At 41.5% G+C, this 24,423-nt stretch overlaps 2 protein-coding genes across 15 annotated transcripts in view; one reads left to right on the top strand and one right to left on the bottom strand.

Annotated features, from left to right (window-relative positions):
* Window positions 1–22,641, top strand: part of LOC127049284 (uncharacterized) — a 225,808-nt gene extending 203,167 nt beyond the window's left edge. The window contains exons 2-3 of one of the 3 annotated variants that reach the window (XM_050949911.1): window positions 20,665–21,168; window positions 22,154–22,641. In XM_050949911.1, coding sequence (XP_050805868.1) covers window positions 20,982–21,168; window positions 22,154–22,626 — 660 coding nt within the window. In that variant the 5' untranslated portion in view covers window positions 20,665–20,981 and the 3' untranslated portion in view covers window positions 22,627–22,641. Of the gene's footprint in view, window positions 1–20,649; window positions 21,169–22,153 lie in introns of those variants that run through there. The other 2 variants (XM_050949910.1, XM_050949912.1) reach the window with 2 other exon arrangements.
* Window positions 1–24,423, bottom strand: part of PTPRK (protein tyrosine phosphatase receptor type K) — a 616,176-nt gene that overhangs the window by 123,780 nt on the left and 467,973 nt on the right. The window lies entirely within an intron of this gene.

Below are 24,423 nucleotides of genomic sequence, written 5' to 3'. Positions count from 1 at the left end.
AAGAGCGAACACCACCACCACAAAGAGCACAAACAAAAGACTTCCCTCCACCAAGATCTGAAAGTATCTTGTCCCCGTATTGGTCCTCTGGTCAGGTGTCAGCCAGGTTTACTAAGCTTCTTAACCCTTTACAGGTAAAAGAGACATTAATCCTTAACTATCTGTTTATGACACCATGTGCCCCCGGCCGACCTCAGCGAGGCCAGTCAGGAGCACCCATGACAGCAGCAGACGGTATAAAATGAATGATAACCGTCATCGCCACTTTCCAATTGCAAACGGTACAAAAATGATTGATAACCGTTATCTCATCGCCAATTTACAATGGCAGACAGTGGAATAAGGATGGTAACCATCTCTGCTACCTTGCAAAGGCAAATGAATGCTGCTGTGTAGCACTGCAGTACCATCTCTGTCAGCAGCATCCAGTACACATAAGGTGACAGTGACAAAAGGTAAAACAGGCTCCATGGTTGCCATGCTATGGCGTCTGCCAGGGCAATCCATGGAAAAAGAGCACGAAATGATTGTCTGCCGTTGCTTTCACGGAGGAAGGAATGAGTGACGACATTTACGCACAATCACCCACGACACTGTTTTTGCACCATCATGCATTGGAATCTCAACCCAGAATTCCAATGGGCGGGGGAGACTGCAGGAACTGCGGGATAGCTACAGGATAGCTACCCACAGTGCAACGCTCCAGAAATCGACGCTAGCCTCGGTACATGGACGCACACCACCGAATTAATGTGCTTAGTGTGGCCGCGTGCACTCGACTTTATACAATCTGTTTTACAAAACCGGTTTATGTAAAATCGGAATAAGCCCATAGTGTAGACATACCCCCACAGAAGGCAGTCTATACTGGGGCTTAGGTCAGCTTAACTATGTCTTTCTGGGAGGGATATATTTTTCACACCCTTGAGCAACACAGTTAAATTAACTTAAAACTTTAGGTGCAGACTAGACCTCAGAATGGGATGGTTCAGGATCAGTTTCCCTTTAGCAAGTGTAGAAAATCCATATTCCAATGTTTTAGGAGAATATAAAAACGGAAAAAAAAATTACCAAGTCTTTTCAGACTTTTTTAGCCAGACATTTTAGACTTTGACAAGGTGAGTGAGATAATCTTGTATTACACATCAACTTCTGTTGGTGAGAGAGACAAGCTTTTGAGTTTACAGGTGACCCGAAGAAGAGCTCTGTGTAGCTCAAAAGCTTGTCTCTCTCAATAGAAGTTGGCACAATAAAAGATACTACCTCACTCACCTTGTCTCTCTAATATCCTGGGACCCACATGGCTACCACAATACTGCATACAACCTTCAGACTTGACAGACCATAACAGGAATAAACATCCCTATGCACCCTGATTGAGAATCTGAAGTCTAAAGAAATAAGCGGAAGTCTGTGTAATCAGACAAGTTTTGTTTTATATATTACTTTCTCATCTAAAAATGATCCCACTGTTCTCAAATTTCTTTTTCTTTTTCCTATCCCAAGTCATGCCCCCACACCTGCGCTATAAAACACACATTTCTAACCTGCTCTGTGTATTAAATTAATTTACAAAGAGCATATGCACAGAATATAGGATAGTTGGTTCTGAAGATTCAAGCCTTGCATGTCTGAGAATCAAGCAAAGCCTTAGACCAACCGGTGACGGGAAATGCACTGAATTTTGATTTGGTTTCCTCCAAGTAAGAACCTTAATATGCATTCACACTATGTTACATAGGATTTTTGAAACAACAACAACAGAAAAACAAACGTTTTGTTAATCTTGAAAAAAGTATTTTACAATTCTATGCAAATTTTACAAATGTGTGTCATTATCAGAGGAGATATTAAAAAGCATCCTTTATTCACCTGTCGAAAAAGGAGGAATATGATAGCAAGCATGATCTAGCTTTCTCACAGGCACTCTCATCTTTGGCAGAGATTAACCAATTCTGCACGACTGAGATAGTAATTAAAGTCTACAGAGTCTCTCAACAGCTTTGGTAAACTCTGCCAACTGCCCCACTGCTGCTAAAATGATGCTTTAAACACAATTTTACTCTTGCCTCTGAAAAACATTCACAACAGGGCTCTCTAGAGGTAAAGTCCAATTGTTTTAAACTGCTGCACCACAAATTCTCCATCTGTAAGACCCTGGTAGAAAGTAATCTTCCAATAATTATTTTTCTCAGATAAAAAGCTATTGAATTGCTTAGTATGCTTCAGGAAAATTGCTGCATCTCATTATGAAAAAAATTATTTTAGATAAGAAAAAGAGAAAGCTCCCTCCCCAGTCACATTGCCATGATGTCCTTCAGAGCTTTACTTTTCCCCAAAACATTATCTTAATTCTCCTGTAATTTCATTCCAACTGACGGTTATTTTCTCAGTTAAAGGTATCCTTCCAGGAACAGCAGTCCAAGCCAGTGTGTGGTGGGCAAGGCCGGCTCCAGGCCCCAGCATGCCAAGTGTGTGCTTGGGGCGGCATGCCGGGGGGGGGGGGCGCTCTGCCGGTCGCCGGAAGGACGGCAGGCGGCTCCGGTGGATCTCCCGCAGACATGCCTGCGAGAGGTCCACCGGAGCTGCGGGACCAGCGGACCCTCCGCAGCCACGTCTGCGGGAGATCCACTAGAGCCGTGGGACCGGTGAGCGGCAGAGCGCCCCCCGCAGCGTGCCACCATGCTTGGAGTGGCAAAATGGCTAGAGCCGGCCCTGGTGGTGGGGTGTGTAGCCATTTATTAATCTCATCCCTTGGTGGTTGTAATTTCCCTCCCTTGAACTTTCCAATCACAGTTAGAACTGCTTTGTCTAAATAGCATGAACGTCACTCCAGAACTTGCTTCTCTGTTATATTAGTTTATACCAAAGTGGAATCCCCTGCTTAACATGAATGGAATAAGACTCCTTCCAGAACACTCCTAATTTCTTAATCAATGAACTGAAACTAAAATAATAACAACAATACACAGCTCTTGCCATTTTCAAAGTACTGTACAAACATTAATCTTCTCAACACCTGGTCCTGTCAGATAGGTAAGTATTATTATTCCCATTTGACTAATGAGAAAACAGACACAGAGAAGTTAAGTGATTTGCTCAAGACCACAAGGTAATTTATTGTCAGAGCCAGGAATAGAATTCAGATGTACCTGGCTCCCATCTATGTTAAATAACACGGGCTAACAATAGCAGCGGCACACGCAACAATCTTAGGTTTCAAATATTAATTCCCAATGAAAAAGATAACTCTACCACTGCTCCTCAATGTCAGTTCTTTAAAGGGGATCAGAAAAGATTTTGCTAAAAGAAAAAAATATTAATTGAATATCTATGCAGAATTAACAACAAATAATTTGAAACCACCTTTATGTACTCATTCCCTTGAGTCACAAGTTACACCTATCCTCAAACTTTAGGCACAGGAACAGTTCAAATTTTTAAAAGAAAACTTTACATGAAACAATTTCAATTCCCTCAATGTCAATACCCATCCCCCCTTCCTCATCTCAAACTCAACCTCTCCTTTCAGAAAAAATCTGAGTGAATAGCTAGATCTCGCAGCATGCTCTGAAGGACAAACCTGAGAGTCTATTACCCCAAGGGAGGAGAAAGTTTAATTGTTCAGCAGGCCTCCCTCCACAGAGAACACTCGTCCCCTCGGTGAAAACATCTAGGGGCCATGAACTCAAGTTGACTGTAACTTTCAGATTTAAAATGAGACAGAGAGAGGGAGAGAGAGATGGACATTCTTTAAGGCCCTGATTTAGCAAGGAAATTAAAGCATGTGCCTAAGAACCCTAGTTGAATCAGGGCCTACAATACTTATGTGTCAAGTATCGAATTTTGCATCCAAGATTTTCCTAACAAGGACCTGAACAAATCACAGTTAACAGAGTGCCATTTTAGGTGAGTTGTGAACTGTCAAGAATCAAAATAGGATTTTCAGATGCAGCAAAGTGAAGGAGAAACTGTTTCTCAAGTATCTGGAAAATTGTTATTTTTAAACTTTGTACAAATTTGGTGTTCATTGTGCTGCTTTGCAAGCTCAAGCTGCTGTTTATGGTGTAAAGGTATAACAAGGGACAGTATTCAAATTTTTTGTTTTTGAGTTTAAAATATACTTTAAATAAAGCAATTAACCATTTGGGATTTTTGGCATTAAATCTTGTTTTTTAACATTAAAATGTGGGGTTCTACTCAAAAGCCATTTCCCCAAAGAACTAAAAAAATAAATTAAATGCATTTCTTACAGGGGACAACTCTTCATGTGGGGCAGTGGCAAAGGGCTCAAGTGGCTCATTAGATGCTGTATGAGGTGAGAAAATCAGTTGGCATTTGAAAGATTTCCAAGATAACTGACAGGAAGCAAAGTAAATCTGAGTATTTTGATTGCCAACAGCATACCTTCTTTGGTCATTACGGTGACAGAAGATTTGAAGGATTTAATTTTTATCTTTAAATCAGGGAGAACAGAGTGTATATATGTGGAAGGGAACTGTTCATGTGAGGGGTTGAGGGAAGTTGGATTCAATTCTAAATCTAGATTCAGATTGGCGGAGAGGTAGGTGCTCAGATATCATGCTGCCAGGGACCATGTAATAGTTTAGACTAGACTAATCCTAGACAGATCAATTTTTTTTCCTTTCATAAAAGGACAAAATACACTGTCTAATCATCATTGTCTCGTTCAATATCACCACCCCATTTCCACCACCCGATCCTTCCCTAACCTCCACTCTAATTACATCCATGATTTCTCAGCTACCACTCAACCCCTATCTGCACACACTCTCTTCCACCTCAAAGTCTGTCTTCAGTTTTGGCTTAACTTCAATATGTGCTGCTTCGTCTCCTCCTCTTATGCTGTTGAACATCTCTGGAGAAAGTTTCATGATCATGTGGACTTCCTCCACTACAAATTTATTCTGCCATCTTCCGGCTCAAGCAGCACTACCTTCTCCACTCTGATTCCCATGCTGGTAATGTCAGCTGTCTATTCACTGCTTTTGATGCTGTCCTCAACCTCTCCCTCACTCTTTCCCACCTTAATCTTGGCTCAGGACCTTGTCAACTTTTTCAGTGATAAAAGTAAAATATTCAAGCTGAATTCCTCACCTCTTTCTGCTATCAAGTTTCTCTCCTCCATTTCTGTCCTAGACCTTTTATCACTTCCCTGAAGCTGCTCTCGAAGTTCTAATAATCTCTTCTTGGCTAAATCTCAGGGCCTCACCTTCCTTGACCTCTCCTATATTGGTGGGGGATGTATGGGGCGCCATCCTTGGCCCCTCTAAATCTTACTGATCTCTAGGTTATCTTACCTGCCCACAGGGCTTCAACCACTATATTTATGCTGATTACTCAGACTTTTATCTCTTCACTTATCTCTTCCTCTAATTCTGCATCTCTGCTTGTCTTTCTGACATTTCCATGTGGATGTCTTGCCATTAACTTAGTTAGATCAACAGGTCATCTTCCTGTCCCCATTTTTTTTTGGTCAGCATTGGAAAGACCACCATTCTCTCAGTAACTAAGCCCTATACCCTGGCCTAAGTCCTCCATTTCTTTGTTACTCCTACTTGGCGTATCTTGTCTTTGACTGTAAGATCTTAGAGGTAGATACTGTCTCTTACAATATATGCACAGCACCCTGGACCATAGGGTGCCATTTAAGATCTCTGGATATTACAGCAGCAAATTAATAATAATAGATCATCAGCCTCCCTATTTCTAACTGAATGGAAATATGATTCCAGATAATAGGAACAGAGTGACTAAACACTCAGATAAAACACAGCACATTTTTAAGATTTGTTTCAGTACTACAATAATGCATATTTTATAATAATTGACAATTGCAGTCAACGGCTAATTTACTTAAACCAAATATTGATCTCCAGTTCAACGGCTAAACATAGTCAGGAATAGCAAACCTGAGAGAGAGAGGAGAAAAAAAAGTCTGTACATTTAAGCTGGCTCTTCAATCCATGTCCAAAACTGTACCATATAAAAGAATTACACACACAGGGACTTCATGTGCAACAATTTATGGATCAAAAAGATTTAACCCAACTTTATAAGATAAAATAAAGAACAACTTTGTAATTCTTTAAAGGTTAATAATAGAGGGATAGATGGCAGGAAGAGATCAAACCTGTTGACCCCCAGACACCTCTCAATAGCAGGATGATTTAATAAGTAGCTTGAGAACAGATAGAATGAAATTCAATTTCTTTAGCGCTAGATAGGTGACACATGATTTGAGAGGTCAATATCTGTGCCTCTTTGTAGAGATTATCTCAATTTATTCAGAGGTAGCTGTGAAAACAAAACCCTCCACAGCTACAAAAAAAACAAGGGCAGAGCATGCATTTGCCCAGTACCAATTTTTAATGATAAAATTTATAATCCTGCAGTCAATCAGAGGGGGAAAATGCCCCAAATCTTGTAACCAAAAAAAAGCTGTTTTCAAAGATGTACATAAAATAAGGATACTGAAGCATGACAAGTGCTTTGCCACTGCTGCCAATCATCAGAAATCCTAAAGGTTGATTGCAATGCACAATATCAATTCCATTTATCCGAAAAAACAAAAGTGGGTTTTCTGACCAGAAGATAAAACACACATTTGTCTGTATGAAATTGAAAACAACGGGACACATTTTACAGCAAAGGTAAACTCAGATAAAAGAACTGGGCCCCTTGAGTGACAGGGTATTCAATGCCTTTTTTTTCCCTTGAGATGTTTATTTCTGTTTGTGTGACATTACAATCAAAAGGCAGCTCAAAACGTCTACACGCTGAAGAGCAACATGTTGCATAATCACTTGGTATGCCAAAATGATTTTACCTATACTCATTACAACTCTTATTAAGCTAATGATGGCTTAGGTTGACTTGACTGGTAACGCAAGAAGAGGAGAGCCCTGAATGTGTATGAAACTGGAGGACTCTTGCTACTTTGGGTGTGGAACTAGACACAGTACACAAATACACACATTTTTGGGACAAGACCAGTGCTGAGGGCTGCAAGTTTTATTAATTTTTTTTAGCACCTATTGCCATGGCTGCTAAGACCTTTGAATACAGACAATGACATACAAAAACAAGGTTGTAGCAAAACTCTTAAAACACAAACACAATTTTTAATTGACTAACTTAAAAAAGTCAATTTTTTTCGATAGAGCCCCCTTAAAATAGTGTGATCTGACATTTTAAAAGAAGAATTACTTTTTTAAAGGTGATGGGTTTCCCTTCTTTTGCTGAGAGTCTTTTCAGCAAAGGACAGCAGATAGGCTCAAGAGCAACACAACCACATTTTCTTAGGCTCTTCCCTACTTCTCCCTCTGAACACTGCCTATCCGCCCGTCTGCCCATTATTTCATAAGTAGCACCATTGAGGTAAGGCCTCCTGAATTTTAAACGTCCCCTTGGAAACTGCTGAGGAGTCCCAGGGAGTATAGTGTACAGCTGCCCATCCAACAACAGCCTGGCTGAATACTGAATTTAGCTCACTGAATGAAGGGGTCTCAGAAATAAAGAAGAGGTTTATTCTAGCTGCCACCATGGCACTTGTTGCTCTCTGGTTTTGTGAGGGGACCCAGAAAAATAAAACACCGCCTAGTCCAATCTCAACCTACAGCTCTGCTCCTGTAAACACCTTGCAGAGCAAGCCAAGGGACAAGCATGCAGTTGAACTGCCCACTTCAGAGCAGGGCATGAATGATGTCATTATTCTAGCGCATGAGACAAGAAGTTTGACTGACTGATCAAGAGAATACACAAACTGCTGGCAAATGTAAAATGTAAACAGAAACAAAAACAGTTTTACTTCCCTAACTTGATTCAGAATACTTATACGTAGACAAACCAAAACAAAAACAGACAGAAATGTGATTGAGAAATTGGCTGTCTCTATTCATAAATTAAAAGAAATAAATTAATCTTGCAGCATTCCCAAAAAGTCACTAGGTTAGAGCTATGATGAATGTCTAAAGAAGATCAGTAAAAGCAGCAATGAAGATCAAATGCTAAAGACAGAGTCTCAGTGAGAAAGTGTGCACCACTAGAACCCTCATTAGGCACAGGCAGTTCACCACTACTGATGCTTGTAGCAGGCTTTAGGAATGGTAGAATTCAGATGTGTGTGTATGTGTCTGTGTGTGTGAGAGAGAGAAAAACAGCAAGCACATGTGCTGGGACAAGCTGAGATTAGGGATAGAGCCCATGTTTAAGTTAGGAATAAAACCTAGAAGTCCTAACTCAGGTGCTCTGTGTTGGCATATGCTCTGATTGAGGTCAAGTAAAGTGACAGAAATTCCATACTCAGATGGCTGGAGCACTAGCCATCAAAAATAGAGCCTATTCAGTTGTACTACTCAACCTACACTGATAAACACTGCAGGTCAGAAGTCAATAAAGTAGATACTATTATGCTCTATAGTAAATATGGAATCTCTTACTTCACTAAGACTCAAAAAAGTAATAATAATGTCATATCCTATTTTTATACCTTAGAGTTTAAAACTTCATGAAATCTTATTTGATCTCCTATTACACAGAAAAACGTACTACTTTCCAAGGACAAGTTACTGAGTTTTAAGTAGGGTTGTCAATTAATCATCACCTGAAAGTGAAAAATGTAGCTGGTGTTGCAAGATATTTACATGACAGATATGCTAAACATTCGTATGCCCGTTCATGCTTTGACCACAGTTCTAGAGGACATGCTTCCATGCTGATGATGCTTGTTAAAAACATAATGAGTTAATTCAATTTGTGACTGAACTCCTTGGGGAAGAATTGTCTCTCCCCTGCTCCATGGTTTGACCCACATTCTGCCATATATTTTGTGGTATAGCAATCTCAGATGACAACCCAGCATATGTTGTTTGATTTAAGAACACTGCAGATTTGACAAAACGCAAAGAAGGTATCAATATGAGATTTCCAAAGATAGTACAGCACTCGACCCAAGATTTAAGAATCTGAAGTGCCTTCCAAAATCTGAGAGGGACGAGGTATGGAACATGCTGTCTGAAGTCTTAAAAGAACAACATTCCAACGTGGAAACTATAGAACTCAAATCACCAAGAAAGAAAATCAACCTTCTGCAGGTGGAATCTGACTCAGATGATGAAAATAAAGGTGCATCAGTTCACACAGCTTTGGATCGTTGTCAAGAAGAACTTGCCTGTTCTCACTTTCAGGTGACATTGTAAATAAGAAGAGGGCAGCATTATCTCCTGTAAATGTAAACTTTTGTCTTAGCAATTGGCTGAACAAGAAGTAGAGCTGAATGGACTTGTAAGCTCTAAAGTTTTAAATTGTTTTGATTTTGAGAGCAGTTATGTAAAAAAAAATAAATCCACATTTGTAAGTTGCACTTTCATGATAAAGAGATTAAGCTACAGTACTTGTATGAGGTGAATTGAAAAATATTATCTGATCTTTTTTTACAGTGCAAATATTTGTAATAAAAATAATATAAAGTGAGCACTGTAAACTTCGTATTCTGTGTTGTAATTGAAATCAACATATTTGAAAATGTAGAAAAACATCCAAAATATTCATAATAAATTTAAATTGGTATTCTATTATTTAACGGTGCAATTAAAACTGCAATTAATCACAACTATTTTTTAAAATCTTGCAATTAATTGCAATTTTAAAAATAATCTGACACCCTTAGTTTTAAGATATTAAACCTGACACTTATTTTCCCTTATTAAAAGGGAATAGGTAATATTTCACATGACCACATCTGAGTGTTGATTCATGCTCCCCAGCAATTTTTCCATCAAGCCTACCCTGAATTTAAAAACTCTGACATTTGTATATCTTGGGCCAAACTCTACTCTTATTTAAATCCGTGCAAAACTAGAGTAATTCCAATGACTTCCATGAGCTTTCTCTGACTTACACTAGCATGACAGCAGAATCCAGATCCCGCTTTGCATACAATTTTTCTTTTGTCAGAAAACGTGCTTAAAAATAAAAAGCATTATATAAATTTGAGAGTTCTTATCTAAATCAGAAGATAAGAGAGGAACCAAAAGTGTGCACTGAGGATGGGAGAGTGAATAAATTATACCACATTGTACAGTATAAAGTTATATCTTCCTGTCGTATTTGTGAGCACGTTTCTTGGACTCTTGTTTTGCGTTCATAATTCCATCACTAGATTCACTGCTGGAGGTTGAACTGCATAAAAAATGAGCCCATTCTGCCTCTTATTACAAAACAGAAAGATAAATTCACTATTAAGCAAATGAGGCCAAGATATAGGAAGGCCCTATGTGGTGACACTAGGGCAGCACAGACACTGTGACTTACAATGATTCTTTATCCTTGACTGCCAATAGGGTACTCAGGGTGGTATAAAAGAAGATATGGGCCCCCCCCTTAAGGATCTTACAAGCCATTGCAGAGTCCCATCTCAGAAAAGACTAGCACAAGCTCCTACCAGTTCGATCATAAAAGATGCCCGTCTGATAAGGATTTTCTGCATTCAAGTCCCTCAGCTGGTTGCTTGCACAGCCAGATGGTGCAAATGGCCAAACTGGCAACCACACAGCCACCTCTGCATAGCCAATGTGTCCGGACTTGCTCCACAAATGCCAAACGAAGAGGCTTACATTTCGAGCTACAAAATGGAGGTCTCCACACAGTGTGACCCTTGCATGGCTGGTGCATGCAAGGTCACATTATGAAAAGGCTCGGGAGCAGATGGCACCATCCTGCCCCTTGTATCTGTGACCCCATTTGCTGATGGCGTGACCTCATTTGGAGTTGCAACCCACAGTCTGGGAATCTATGAGATAGAAGTACAATCATCAAAGAATCATTTCTGGCATAGTTTCTTAACAACTTATGTGCCTTTTGATAGGTGGCTACTAAAGCCATCTCCTTTCTGCCTCTATACCAGCCCAGCCCAGGTAATTTAAACCAATACAGTCTCAGTAAACAACCCAATAACCAGGCCAACATATTCATAAATTATTACAGTCATTGTAGCTCCAAATCCATCACACTCAGCACTCAAGAAAATCTGGACACAGAATGAATATAATGAATGAATACAAATACTGTATAGTCACATCTATACAGTATACACAGTATATATTCATATATACCAGGGGTTCTCAACATTTTTCTTTCTGACGTCCCCGGAACATGGTATAAAAACTCAATGGCCCAGCTGTGCCGCAACAATTTTTCTGCATATAAAAGGCAGAGCCGGCGTTACGGGGTAGCAGGCAAGGCTACGGCCCAGGGCCCCACACCACAGGGGGCTCCGCATAGCTAAGTTGCTCAGGCATCGACTTCAGCCCTAGGTGGCAGGGTTCAGTGCCCCAGGCTTCGGCTTTCTGGCCTGGGCCCCAGTGAATCTAACACTGGCTCTGCTTGGCAGACCCCCTGAAACCTTTTCGCGGCTCCCCAGCGGGCTCCAGACCCCTGGTTGAGAATCACTGATATATACCAAGTGTGGAAAATACACAGAGAACAACTAAGTGATAGTATTTATCTTGTGCTAGCACTATAGATTTATTTTGTTTCAAATGAAGGTTATAATTTGAATGCATGAAAATCTATGAGCTCTTTCTTCCTCCTTTCCTTCAGGTAACTGACTTATTGAGTTAGCTTTCAAATTTCTTATTGACCACATACCCAAGGGACTCAGAGAAAACATCTGAATTAGTACACAGATAATCAGCTGTACTACAGTAATTTCAAAAGCACTGAGGGAATATTTAATATATTCTAGTACACTTCTTTTCACATGCAAAATGTAACTGTCCTTGTTTCAGAGATATAGTATAGAGACAAAAATATAACAGCACTGATGACAATTACTTGTTCTTTTTATTTTGATGGTATGTTTATCCTACTGCCTCCATAGATGATTAACAATTTGTGTATCCTTCTCATGTAATCAATAGCTGTGAAGTCTTGTATTAGCTTTAGAGATTAGACATCCCTTGATAATAAATTCCATCGATTGCAGTTTAGCTGCAGAAATCCCAGTGCATTTTTTTGAGTTTAAATTAAAACGAGATATATAGGCTACAAGGAGTGGAAATGCCAGCATGATTATAAGGTGTGACCTCTCTAAACTCATTCCTCTAGATGAATAAGCCCTATCCGGTATAATAAAACATGAATCAGCGTGTCAACAGGCATCAAGCTGCGACAGTAAACACAGTGAAATTGTGACCAAAAGCATTATAAAACTCCAAAGAAACCTGCCCAGGACCGTAATTAATACAGGCATCTTGAAAGAATTAATTATCTAAATTCATTTGTAAATTACAAAATTAACAGAAACAGAAAAAAATAACCCTTGACTTACAAATGCAAGATCTGTGGCGACATTAAAGGTGAATTCAGGAGTTACTTTTCTAAAAAGAACCCACATTTTTAACAACTGTAACTAGTACAGCTGGGTGAATACTACACAAAAAGCCTGCACCAACATTCGGTTGAATATGAACTTCCAATTTCTTGGATCACAATCATGATGCCTTTCCAATGAACATTCTCAGAAACCCATCTTTTTTTTGAAGAATATTTGTGGAAACCTAAAATCTTGTGAATATTGGTGTGAACTTGTTTAGTTACTGTAGTGGCAAGACCTACTACAGGAGTTCTTCACGGAACTCTTGAAATCTGAATTTCTTTCTTCTGCATAGAAAAGTTCCAGCCTTCCGATCAAAGAGCAGAAATACCACCACACAACTCAGGTGATCGATTACACACCATGAACAACAAAGAGTAAAAAGTTAAACACATAATGGTAATGCAAGCATGTAATTTGCAAAATTCAGCAATTTTCCTTTTCCAGTATTGCCAGCCCCAAGAGTTCAAAAACCAAGAGTCCCTACCTCCATCCTCCCCAAGATTGGCTAAAATCACAAGTGTTTAAAAAGAAAAAAGAATAAATTATAAGTGAGGCTATGGACCAAGTTTCCAATAGATGGGGGCAAACAATCTACCTAGTTTTAAGATAGATCTGGATAAACATATGAATGGGATTATATGATGGGATTTCCTGCAATAGCGGGAACTGAACACGATGACCCAGTCCTGTTGTTTTGCTCTGCCTTCTGCTTTTCAATCTCTCCTTCCCACCAATAACGTGTGTTCGACATTTACAGGTTTAAAATTCAACTTTAAATGCATACAAAATGTGTACCTGCAAAAAAAAATGCAGACCTCAGCTTCTCCCTTCTATTGCTCAGAGCTTTCTCAACCCCAGCTCTTCCATCTTCCACAACAGGCTCCAGTAGATCCTGATACCATAGGGTTATCCCCTGCCTCCAGCTTCCAGGGGAGGTGGCTATGTCTGAGTTCCTATGTCCATTAACTCTGCCTTTCTGTACTGTGGTGAGGCGATGAGGCCACTGCTGTGTTACTCTGAGAGGGCAACTGCATGTGCAGCACCAGCTCCCTCACTCTGCTTTGCTCAGGGTATGTCCACATTGCAATTGGGATGTGGTTGCAGCACACATAGGCATATCTAGCTAGTGCTGATCAAGCAAGCTTACTAATGGTAGCAGCTAAGCTGCAGCAGCATGGGCAGCAGCACGCGCTGGCCACTTGAGGAGAAGCCTGCCCAGGACCTGGGTTCATACTCAGGCTGTTAGCTCATGCTGCTGTGGCTTCACTTATATTTTTAGCAAGGTGTGTCAATCAAAGCTAGTTCTGACATACCATATGCTGCAATCACATCTCTGGATTTCAGTACCGACAAACCCACAGAAAGTATAAGGAGAGCTGGGCACGGCAGGCAGCTGCTAGATCAGTCTCTAATGGCCACAAAGGAAAACTGCAGGCATCTCAGGCAAAATATCAGAGCTGTCTGCGTTTTATCAAGAGAGCCTCACAAACAAGTGGCTTCATATCATGGAACTCATGATAATATAGCGAATGTTGCTAAAACTACATATCTCACTCCCTTATTAGTGAATTTCTAGTGTATTTGAATGGGAATGTGAATTATACAAAGAGATCAGAAATAGACAGGACACATGAAGTGTTTTATCATCCTTCTATGCTATTCTGTCCTACTGAAAATCTGAGTCTCCTTCTCATGGAATTCAGTTCCTCTGATGCTGGGATAAGTTTTATATCTAAATTACATATGAACAACATATGTTAAACATCATCTGGTAACAGGCCACTATCAAGATCAAGAATTTTGACCTACATTAAAGCCATAATGTGATGTTGGTTGAATAAAAATAGATTTTAAAAAAAATATGAAAAAAATCAGATTGTTTTATCTAAACCAAATTTCTAAATTTAAATGGAGTTCAGTTTTCCTTCTAAGAATAAAGATGTTTAAAATTATAACAAATTTGGGTTAAAGCCCAAATTTACTACACTCTATTAAAATCATTTAAATAAACACACAAAAAGTAATATGCTGCATCAATGAGCCTTGTTGGTACATAAATGAACACTATTGCAGTTTTGTAGACTGTACAAAAGCACAGCTTTCCATTTCTTATTGCTAGCTGCATAGCAGCAGTTAACTAAGATGATTTGGAATTGGGAATGGCCCTAGGTGTTTTGCCAGCCAAAGCAGAAAATGTTTCAGATCACTCACCCTTAGAACCGGTCCTGTTTGGCATGACAAAACTACATACAGGACCGGTGCAACCCATTAGGCGACCTAGGTGGTCGCCTAGGGTGCTAACATTTGGGGGGCAGCGACCGCGGTGGCCGGATATTCGGCTGCCACAGTCGTCAGTGGTATTTCAGGGGCGGGACAATCCGCCACCTAGGGTGCCAAAAAGGCTGCCGGCGCTCCTGACTACATACAAAATTTGTCCTTGATAAATAAAGCAGCTAAGTTGCTGCCATCACCTTTCAAAACACAACAGAGGAGAAAGCATGGATCAATATTTGCCAAACGAAGAAGGGAGAAAAATATCCAAAGATGCCCAAACCACCCTGAAGAACCACAAAATATTACACTTGACAGCAATCTTTTAAATTAAAATGTTAAAAAGGTTAATTAATTGTGTTGCTAAAGAGCCTGCCGGAACACAGAATATGATCAGCACTTAGAAGAAGAAAAAAAACCCTGTTTATTGCAGAAAGAGAAGCTAGCTTTGGCTTTTTCAAGTCCAAAATTTATTGGTATACAAAGTACAAAACTAAGTTGCTTCTCTTTCTGGGAGCAATTAGAAGATGGGTCTGAGAATCAGCAGACCTGGATTCTAGATGTGACTACCCATTAATGATGTATTGGGTATGTCTATGCATAGACAGGAGTGCGCCTCCCAGACAAGGTAGCCAGACTCTCACTAGGTCTGCTAAAACTAGCACTCTAAAAATAGCAATGTGAACATTATGGCACTGGTGGTGGCTCAGGCTACCCACTTATATTTGGATCGAGAAGGTCCTGTGTCACAACATCCAAGTTGCTATTTTTAGCATACTGGTTCAAGCAGAGTTAGTGAGAATCTGCCTGTGTGGTCTGGGAGGCACACTCCCAGCTGCAATGTGGACATACCCACTGCGTCCTTACATAAATCACAACCCTCTCTGTGTCTCAGTAAAATGGGAACAACACTTATCTGCAACAGGAAATAAAACTAGAGCTGGGTAAAATATTCATTATGGAAAAAAACAGACTGAAAATGCTGATTTTCATGGTCAGAATTACTTTTGGGAAAGTTAAATAAATCTTTAAAATTTAGAGATTAACAAAAAATGTTTATTAAAAAGCATTTTGAACTGGACTGGTTGAGACTGGACACAATTCATATGGCATTGGTTCTTATTTCCAATTGCATATGATCAGAAATGTTGAAGAAACCTTTTTGGGAACTGGGACCAGATTCTGCAAAACCACTGCTCATCTGAGATGGCTTTCCTCATACTGAAAAAGAGTTTCCTGGATCAAATCCATAAGCCCCTAATTTACATCATGAAATGGGATCCTTCTGGGAAGGCAGCAGGCCTCTTAGAGAAAAGTCCCATTGACAGAATGGAGATACTGAAAATGCTAAAGGGGATTTCTCTGATGCTATGGAGAACATACTATATTAATTATTTAGTAAATATTTAGCTTTCTAAAGCATTATAACAAATTAGACTTTTCCTTTAAGTCACCCAGTGTTTCACAAATTCAGTGCTTTTTGTCAAAATGGAAACTTGAGAAAATATAAAAACTCTCTCACCCCTATGCAAAAAAAGTAATATATTATGCAAACTTAATTTTGTCTTTGCAAATACGCTCTGAATATTTCTATTCTATGCCACGATCCTGAGATACACAAATGCTACTGAAATATGACTGAAAAATATTGTCAATCAGCTAGCATAACCAGATATAAAGTGAGATCAGCAGTTAGACATACAGCAAAAAAGAGGTGTAAACCCAGCAAATTTTTGGAAGCACTGTAAGGAAAACAACCTTAGTTGCTGCTGATTCTTGGTTATTCTCATTTTAAAATGAGATGTTTTGTATAAATGTGATTAATTCATAAACAATTGATCTTGCCTTAAACTGAAATATAGAACAGATGCTGTCATTAAATGCAAAAACAACAAAGTTAGTTTTCATTCACATGCAGACTTACAGGATTAGTTCTTTAATTGCAACAGGAGTCAGTACTGTTTAGTATGTGCTTACTTATTCTAAATAGCACTGTTCAAACTGTCAATCACACGCCATGATTTTACCCTATTTTCCCTGGGATGGGGTATACCCAAACCTTACAGCCTTTTTCTGCTGCACCTTGCCCCAGGAAATAGCTCTCTGAGAAGAAAAGAGCACTGAGTATTAGACCTCAGGCTTGTGTTGAAAAGTGCCCTGGGAGCAGCTTCCAGCAACCAGAAGGGCTGGGGATCAGCAACAGCCAATCAAGGCTCAGTAGGCCAAAATAAAAGAAGCTGCCTGTTTCTAGCAAGGTAGTCCCTAGCTAGAAGCAGTGGAACGAGGAGTGGTGCTCTGTAGGCCAGAGCCTAAGGAGCCAGGCCAGGGCCCGAGCTCATTGCTGTTCATAGTTGGTGGCAGGAGTTCAGGAGGAACCTTGCTGATTCAATTCTGGAGAAGGGATTAAGCCCCAGAAGAGTGAGAAACCAGTTTATTTATAACTGACCCTGAAGGACAAAAGAACTTTCTCTGTTTGAGTTTGTACCCCAGAAGGGGTTTGGACTGTGACACCCAGCTGGATGGCCAAGCCACAAAAGATTAGAGAGCCCAGCTAACAGCCTAGAGGGGGTGCTGGAACTGAAGAGAACATAGCACTGCACCTGAATGAAGGGGGCTCTCAAAGTGGTGAGTGCAACTCACCATATTGCTTTAAAAAAATAAAATAAAGTGACATATTATACTATTACTTGTCTTGGTTGCACAGTTATAACAACAACTGTTCATGTGATATTCAGCCCGGCACTATGTTACTAGTAATCTGGAATGGTGTCAGTCATGCTCGGCTGAGTAAGTGGAGCATTATTGTCATTTTTTTTTTAATGTCTGTGTTGTACATGTTGAATCACTATCATAAAATCACAACAGAATGCAAAAGAAGCAAGTAGCCAATTAGTCAAGTCAAGGCCACATAGGTTCAGGCAGTACAATTTGGAAGGATGAGTTAATCACTGGACACCAGCACATTACTCGTAATAAATTTACTACTGAGAATAGTAAATGCTTAAAAATAAAAGGGGCAGCAGTTCTTTATGCTTACTGCTGAAAGATTTCAAAACTCTACAAAATGACTTTTAGCCAGCACTTTTTTCTTTAATATTTTTTCTGCTTCTAAATATTAATCCTTTGCAGATTAGCATAATCTGCATAAACACACAACCCCAGCCTCACCCTAAGCCCCTGGCTCCTAAACTTTATGGGTAACTGTAACAGTTAACCAGACTATTGCTATGCCAATGCCACAAAAGCAGGAACATAACAGAACTTGTCATCATTAATATATCTGAGATAGCTCCACCCTAAAGCAGCTTTACCATTTTAGGATGGGCATAAAAAGCAATTTTTTGCTATCCCCAGAACTATAAAGGATTCATGTCCACCATGATCATATAATTATGCACAGGACTGGCTTTAAGATTTTGGGGACCATTAGTAAAACTATTCTTTGGTTTACACCTCAAATTTAACTCTTGTGAGTTTTCGGACCTCTCTAGGACTTAAACATTAACTAGTTAATCATCACAAACCCTCTGATGTAGGTAAGCATCATCCCCCATTACACCGAGAAGCTGAAGGAGAGAGAGAAATTAAGGCCAATATTTTCAAACATGGACATACGAAGTGAAACCAATATTTAAGTATCTAAATAAGACTGGATAACTTTTCAGCAGTGCTGAGTATCCACAACTTACAAAGTCAATGTACCCTGCAGATGCTCAGCACCTCTGATTTTGGTGCATAACTATGGACATCAAATGTGACATGACAAAAACAACAGAGAAAGTCACTGTCAGAGCTGGGATTCATTCTACGTTTGTACCATGCAACATTCCTATATAGTGGTCATAAATCACACTGGATGCTCAACAAAGGAGATGTCTCAGCTGCCGGCAGCAGCTAGCAGGGAGCTTTCACTGGCCCAGCTACTGCCATTAACGGTTGTACCATCAACAGTTAACAATTGGTTAGTGATCAGACCAAGTGTGTGCATTTAAGGTTTCTGGGGCAGACTGGTACAAATCTGTATCAAATTGTGACCTTCACTGACATTGTAACCATCCCTTTCAAGAATGCATCTTGCATTTTGAGTATGTAACTGTAACTGCCTAGAGACATCAAGAAAAGACCAAGATAACTTAATGGAATCCTGAAACCTCCCTGAAGAGATATTAATACATGAGTCATCTGCGGTAATTGTCTTCCTAAGCAAAGAACAATGTTATTTTCTACAGTGAGCGGCCAGGATGAAGGAAACTGGTTTTCTCAGTTTCAACTCTAAGAGGAGCTAGAACTTCCTAGTTAACCACCTTAGCAGGGCTATGAAGTTGGTCAGTTAGTCACATGGTTTTTTAAGGGTAGGGTCTGTCAATTCGCTTGGTTGTTCTCTCAAACTGGCCAACCAAACAGAAGGATTATAGGATACAGAACACAGAAGGGGCCCGCGCACCTGACACATGGACTGTGCCTAAGTATTCACAAGAAACGATGAACATAGACTCGGGGAACATGTATAGATTTTTCCCCCCTAAAGATCCGTAACCCTTTTTCATTTGAGACTAAAAGTTACTGTGGTTTTAGAAATTTTAGTGCAGTGACTATGTTCTTTACTTCACCAGTCACTGTTTCCCAAGGAGATAACTATAAACCAGACCAGGTAGAATTCCAGAGGAGCATGCACAACTGTCTGGGAAGCTTGGAATGACTCAGCATGTTTCAGGTCCTAGGGCAGTTGGACTATAGAGTCCCTCTCCCAAAGAAGGGTGCCAGCCAGGAGGCCTGCACTCAAGAGTATACTTTAGAATTCCAGGCCTAGAGACAGTGACTGGACTCTTCCCAACCCCAACTGGTTTGGAAGCACATGGGATTCAAAGACTGGATCCAAGTACAATGGACTGGTGACTGGCCTCTAGGGGGATTTAACTAAGTCTGTAATAGTTACAATCAGAAACAACACACACACTACAGAATTAAAGAAAAATATACCTACAAAATATAGGGTAAAGCTTAAAAAAAAAAACCTACTGAAAATTAAGAGACACTCTTCTTTAAAATACTCCTGGCTAATTCTGTATATATATGCAAAGCTAATTTTCTTTCATACTATGAAGAATTTCACTAACACTAAACCAGAAAATTTTCTTTCGACAAACCAATATAGAAAGAAACTTATCTGAAATGTTTGGTTGACATTAAATATTATCCTTGCCCAGCTATCTTGATTAGACTGTCAGATTACAATGCACTGATGGAACTGTGATATCCATAAAGCTTTCCTGCATATAACAAAGTCTTGTCAATTATGAAATAACTTTCCCAAGTGCAAGTGTTCTACAGATTCTTCAGAACTGAGTTTGAACTGACAGGCGTACAAACTAAAGAGCTTTGAATTGACCTGAACGGATGTAAATTCCCAAGGGTTTACAGGAACTTACATGCCTGGTTATAACTATCAACATTTGGCATTTGAGATGTGTAGGTAATAAAGCCAAAAGATGACAGATTGCAGGTAACTGCACCTGTATTTCCCCTTCATGGTCCACCAAGGGCACTCACTCTAAGGCCTGGTCTACACTACGCAGTTAAACCAATTTTAACAGTGTTAAATCGATTTCACGCTGTACCCGTCCACACTACAATGCACTTTATATCGATTTTAAGGGCTCTTTAAATCGATTTCTGTACTCCTCAATGAGAGGAGTAACGTTAAAATCGATATTAACATTATCGGTTTAGGGTTAGTGTGGCCGCAAATCGACATTATTGGCCTCCAGGCGGTATCCCACAGTGCACCATTGTGACCGCTCTGGACAGCAATCTGAACTCAGAGGCACTGGCCAGGTATACAGGAAAAGCCCCGCGAACTTTTGAATTGCATTTCCTGTTTGGCCAGCGTGGATCTCTCATCAGCACAGGTGACCACGCAGAGCTCATCTGCACATGTAACAATGCAGTCTCCTGAGAATAGAAAAAGAGCACCAGCATGGACCGCACAAGAGGTACTGGATCTAATCGCTATATGGGGAGAGGATTCAGTGCTAACAGAACTCCGTTCCAAAAGATGAAATGAAAAAATATTTGAAAAAATTTCCAAGGCTATGATGGGAAAAGGCCACACCAGGGACTCAGTGCAGTGCAGAGTGAAAGTTAAGGAGCTCAGACAAGCATACCAGAAAACCAAAGCAGCAAATGGAAGATCCGGGTCAGGGCCGCAAACATGCCGCTTCAACGCTGAGCTGCATGCAATTTTAGGGGGCTGCGCCACCACTACCCCCCCTTGTCCGTGGATTCCGAGGTGGGGGTTATAATCTCAACCATGGCTGAGGATTCAGCAGAGGGGGAAGATGAGGAAGAGGATGAGGAAGAGGAGGACGACCTTGCAGCGAGCACACAGCACTCCGTTAGCCCCAACAGCCAGGAGCTTTTTGTGACCCAGACGGAATTACCCTCCCAGCCCTCCCAAGCCACTAGCCCAGACAGTGAAGCCATGGAAGCGACCTCTGGTGAGTGTACCTTTGTAAATATAAAACATGGTTTAAAAGCAAGCATTTTTTAATGATTGATTTGCCATGAGGGCTTGGGATGCATTCGCAGCCAGTAAAGTTACTGGAAAAGTTTGTTAACGTGTCTGGGGATGGAGCGGAAATCCTCCAGGGACATCTCCATGAAGTGCTCCTGGAGGTACTCCAAAAGCCTTTGCAGAAGGTTTCTGGGCAAGGCAGCCTTGTTCCGTCCACCATGGTAGGACACTTTACCACGCCATGCATGTAGCAAGTAATCGGGTGTCGTTGCATGACAAAGCATAGCTGCGTATGGTCCCGGTGATTGCTGGCATTCAAGAAACATCCGTTCTTTACCTCGCTCTGTTATCCTCAGCAGAGTGATATCGTTCATGGTAACCTGGTTGAAATTAAGGAATTTAATTAAGGGGACAGAGATGGCCATTTTCCTACTGGGCTATTGCTTAAAAGAAATCCTTCCTTGCACGTAGCAAAGCGGGGGGAGGGGAGGAAGGATAGCACTGAGCTTTTTAGCATTTGGCCAGCAGGAATCTTCCCAGCTAGCAGCCACGTGGTGGGGCGGGGGGGGGGGGGTGATTAGCAGTGATCTTCCATGATACCAGCCATGCGGTGGGGGGAGGGGTAAAGCAATCCCAGAGAATTGGATTGGGGAGGGGAGGGGTTGGCGTCTGCTGCTTGTAAACAGGAAAGAAGCATCAGAGGGCACTGTGTATATGAAGGCTGGAGAAGCTGAAAGACAGTGGCTTACCATGGCCGCATGCAAGCTGAATTGTGATGCCCGGACCTGCATCTGTAACACCAGATCCGCAGGCACTCAATATTAAAAGATGCAAAATGCGACCTTGTAGTGAAATCACATGTGCTATGTAAGGTGAATAGTGTTGTTCACTGTGAAAGAGTATAACCATTGTTCTGTAAAATGTATCTTTTAAAATACTTCTCTCCCTTTTTTCCCTCCCTCATGCAGCTGCACATTTTTCAAGCCTCCCTACTCCACCCCGAAGGCTAGCTCAGATAAGGCAGAGGAAGAAGAGGACGCAAGATGAAATGTTCTCTGAAATCATGGAAGTAACCTGCAATGAAAGAGCTCATCTGAAGGAGTGGAAGGACGTGGTAGCAAAGTACAGGAAAGATGCCAGTGAACGTGAGGATAGGAGAGACGCTCGAGATGAGAGATGTAGGCAGGAAGATCAGTGGTGGTGGGATGCAACGCTGGAGCTGCTGCATGATCAAACTGATATCCTCCGATGTCTGGTGGATCTTCAGGAAGAGCAGCGGGGTCAGAGAGTGCCGCTGCAGCCCATGTTTAACCACTCTCAGTACTCACCATGTTCCATGTCTTCCTCACCCAGACGTGTAAGAACGCGTAGGGGAAGGCTTTGTGCACCCGCCCACTCCACCCCCGGGGACAGTCCAACCAAAAGGCTGTCATTACATTGAAATGTGCTTAATGACCTTTTCCTTCCCTCCTATCCTCCTCCCAAACCACACCTGGGATACCTTGTTAATTCTCTGCCTCTTTTTCTAATTAGTTTTTAATAAAGAATACATGCTTTTTAAACGACAGTGACTTTATTTCCTTAAGCAAGCTGTAATTGAAGGGGGAGGATGGGTAGTTTACAGGGAAGGAGTCAATAAAGGGGGGCGGGGTTCATGAAGGGGAAACAAACAGCAGTCACACCGTACCCTGGCCCGTGATGAAACTCGTTTTCAAGGCTTCTCTGATGCGCACTGCTTCCTGGTGAGCTCTTCTAATCGCCCTGGTGTCTGGCTGCACGTAATCAGCGGCCAGCTGATTTGCCTCAGCCTCCCACCCGCCATAAAGGTCTCCCCTTACTCTCACAGAGATTGTGGTGCACACAGCAAGCAGCAATAACAAAGGGGACATTGGTTTGGCTGAGGTCTGTGCGAGTGAGTAATGTGTGCCAGCGAGCCTTTAAACAGCCAAATGCACATTCTACCACCATCCTGCACTTGCTCAGCCTGTAGTTGAACAGCTCCTGACCACTGTCCAGGCTGCCTGTGTATGGCTTCATAAGCCATGGCATCAAGGGGTAGGCTGGGTCACCCAAGATAATGACAGGCATTTCAACATCCCCAACTGTTATTTTCTGGTCTGGGAAGTAAGTCGCTTGCTGCAGCAGTTTAAACAGAGCAGTGCTTCTGAAGACGCGAGCATCATGAACCCTTCCTGGCCATCCCACGTGGATGTTGGTGAAACGTCCCTTGTGATCCACCAGTGCTTGCAGCACCATTGAAAAGTACCCCTTGTGGTTTATGTACTGGGTGCCCTGGTGCTCCGGTGCCAAGACAGGGATATGGGTTCCATCTATCGCCTCCCCCGAGTTAGGGAATCTCATTGCAGCAAAGCCATCCACTATGACCTGCACGTTTCCCAGAGTCACAACCTTTCGTAGCAGCAGCTTAATGATTGCTTTGGCTACTTGCATCACAGCAGCCCCCACAGTAGATTTTCCCACTCCAAATTGATTCCCGACTGACCGGTAGCTGTCTGGCGTTGCAAGCTTCCAGAGGGCTATTGCCACTCGCTTCTCCACTGTGAGGGCTGCTCTCATCTTGGTATTATGGCGTTTCAGGGCAGGGGAAAGCAAGTCACAAAGTTCAAAGAAAGTGCTCTTACGCATGCGAAAGTTTCTCAGCCACTGCGAATCATCCCACACCTGCAAAACTATGCGGTCCCACCAGTCTGTGCTTGTTTCCCGGGCCCAAAATCGGCATTCAATGGGTAGAACCTCCCCTATTACCAGCAGGAGCTCCAAAGCGCAGGGGCCCACGATTAGGAAGAATTCAGTGTCCATGTCCTCATCACTCTCGTAGCCGCGCTGCCGTAGCTGCCTCCTCCTCGCCTGCCTTTGCAGTTCATGGTTCACCATAGACAGCACGAGAATGCACGAGGTGTTTACAACGTCCACGATTGCGCTATTGATCTGAGCAGGGTCCATGCTTGCTGTGCTATGGCGTTTGCTCAGTTCAGCCAGGAAAAAAGGCGCGAAATGGTTGTCTGCTGCTTTCACGAAGGGAGGGGTGAGGCTGTACCCAGAACCACCCGCGACAATGATTTTTGACCCATCAGGCACTGGGATCTCAACCCAGAATTCCAAGGGCCAGGGGAGACTGCGGGAACTATGGGATAGCTACGGAATAGCTACCCACAGTGCAACGCTCTGGAAATCGATGCTAGCCTCGGACCATGGACACACACCACCGAATTACTGT

Source organism: Gopherus flavomarginatus, chromosome 4 (assembly GCF_025201925.1).
Source record: "Gopherus flavomarginatus isolate rGopFla2 chromosome 4, rGopFla2.mat.asm, whole genome shotgun sequence".
NCBI classification, from domain to species: domain Eukaryota; kingdom Metazoa; phylum Chordata; order Testudines; family Testudinidae; genus Gopherus; species Gopherus flavomarginatus.
Note: the sequence above shows the minus strand (reverse complement) of the source record. Positions and strands in the feature narration are given on the sequence as shown.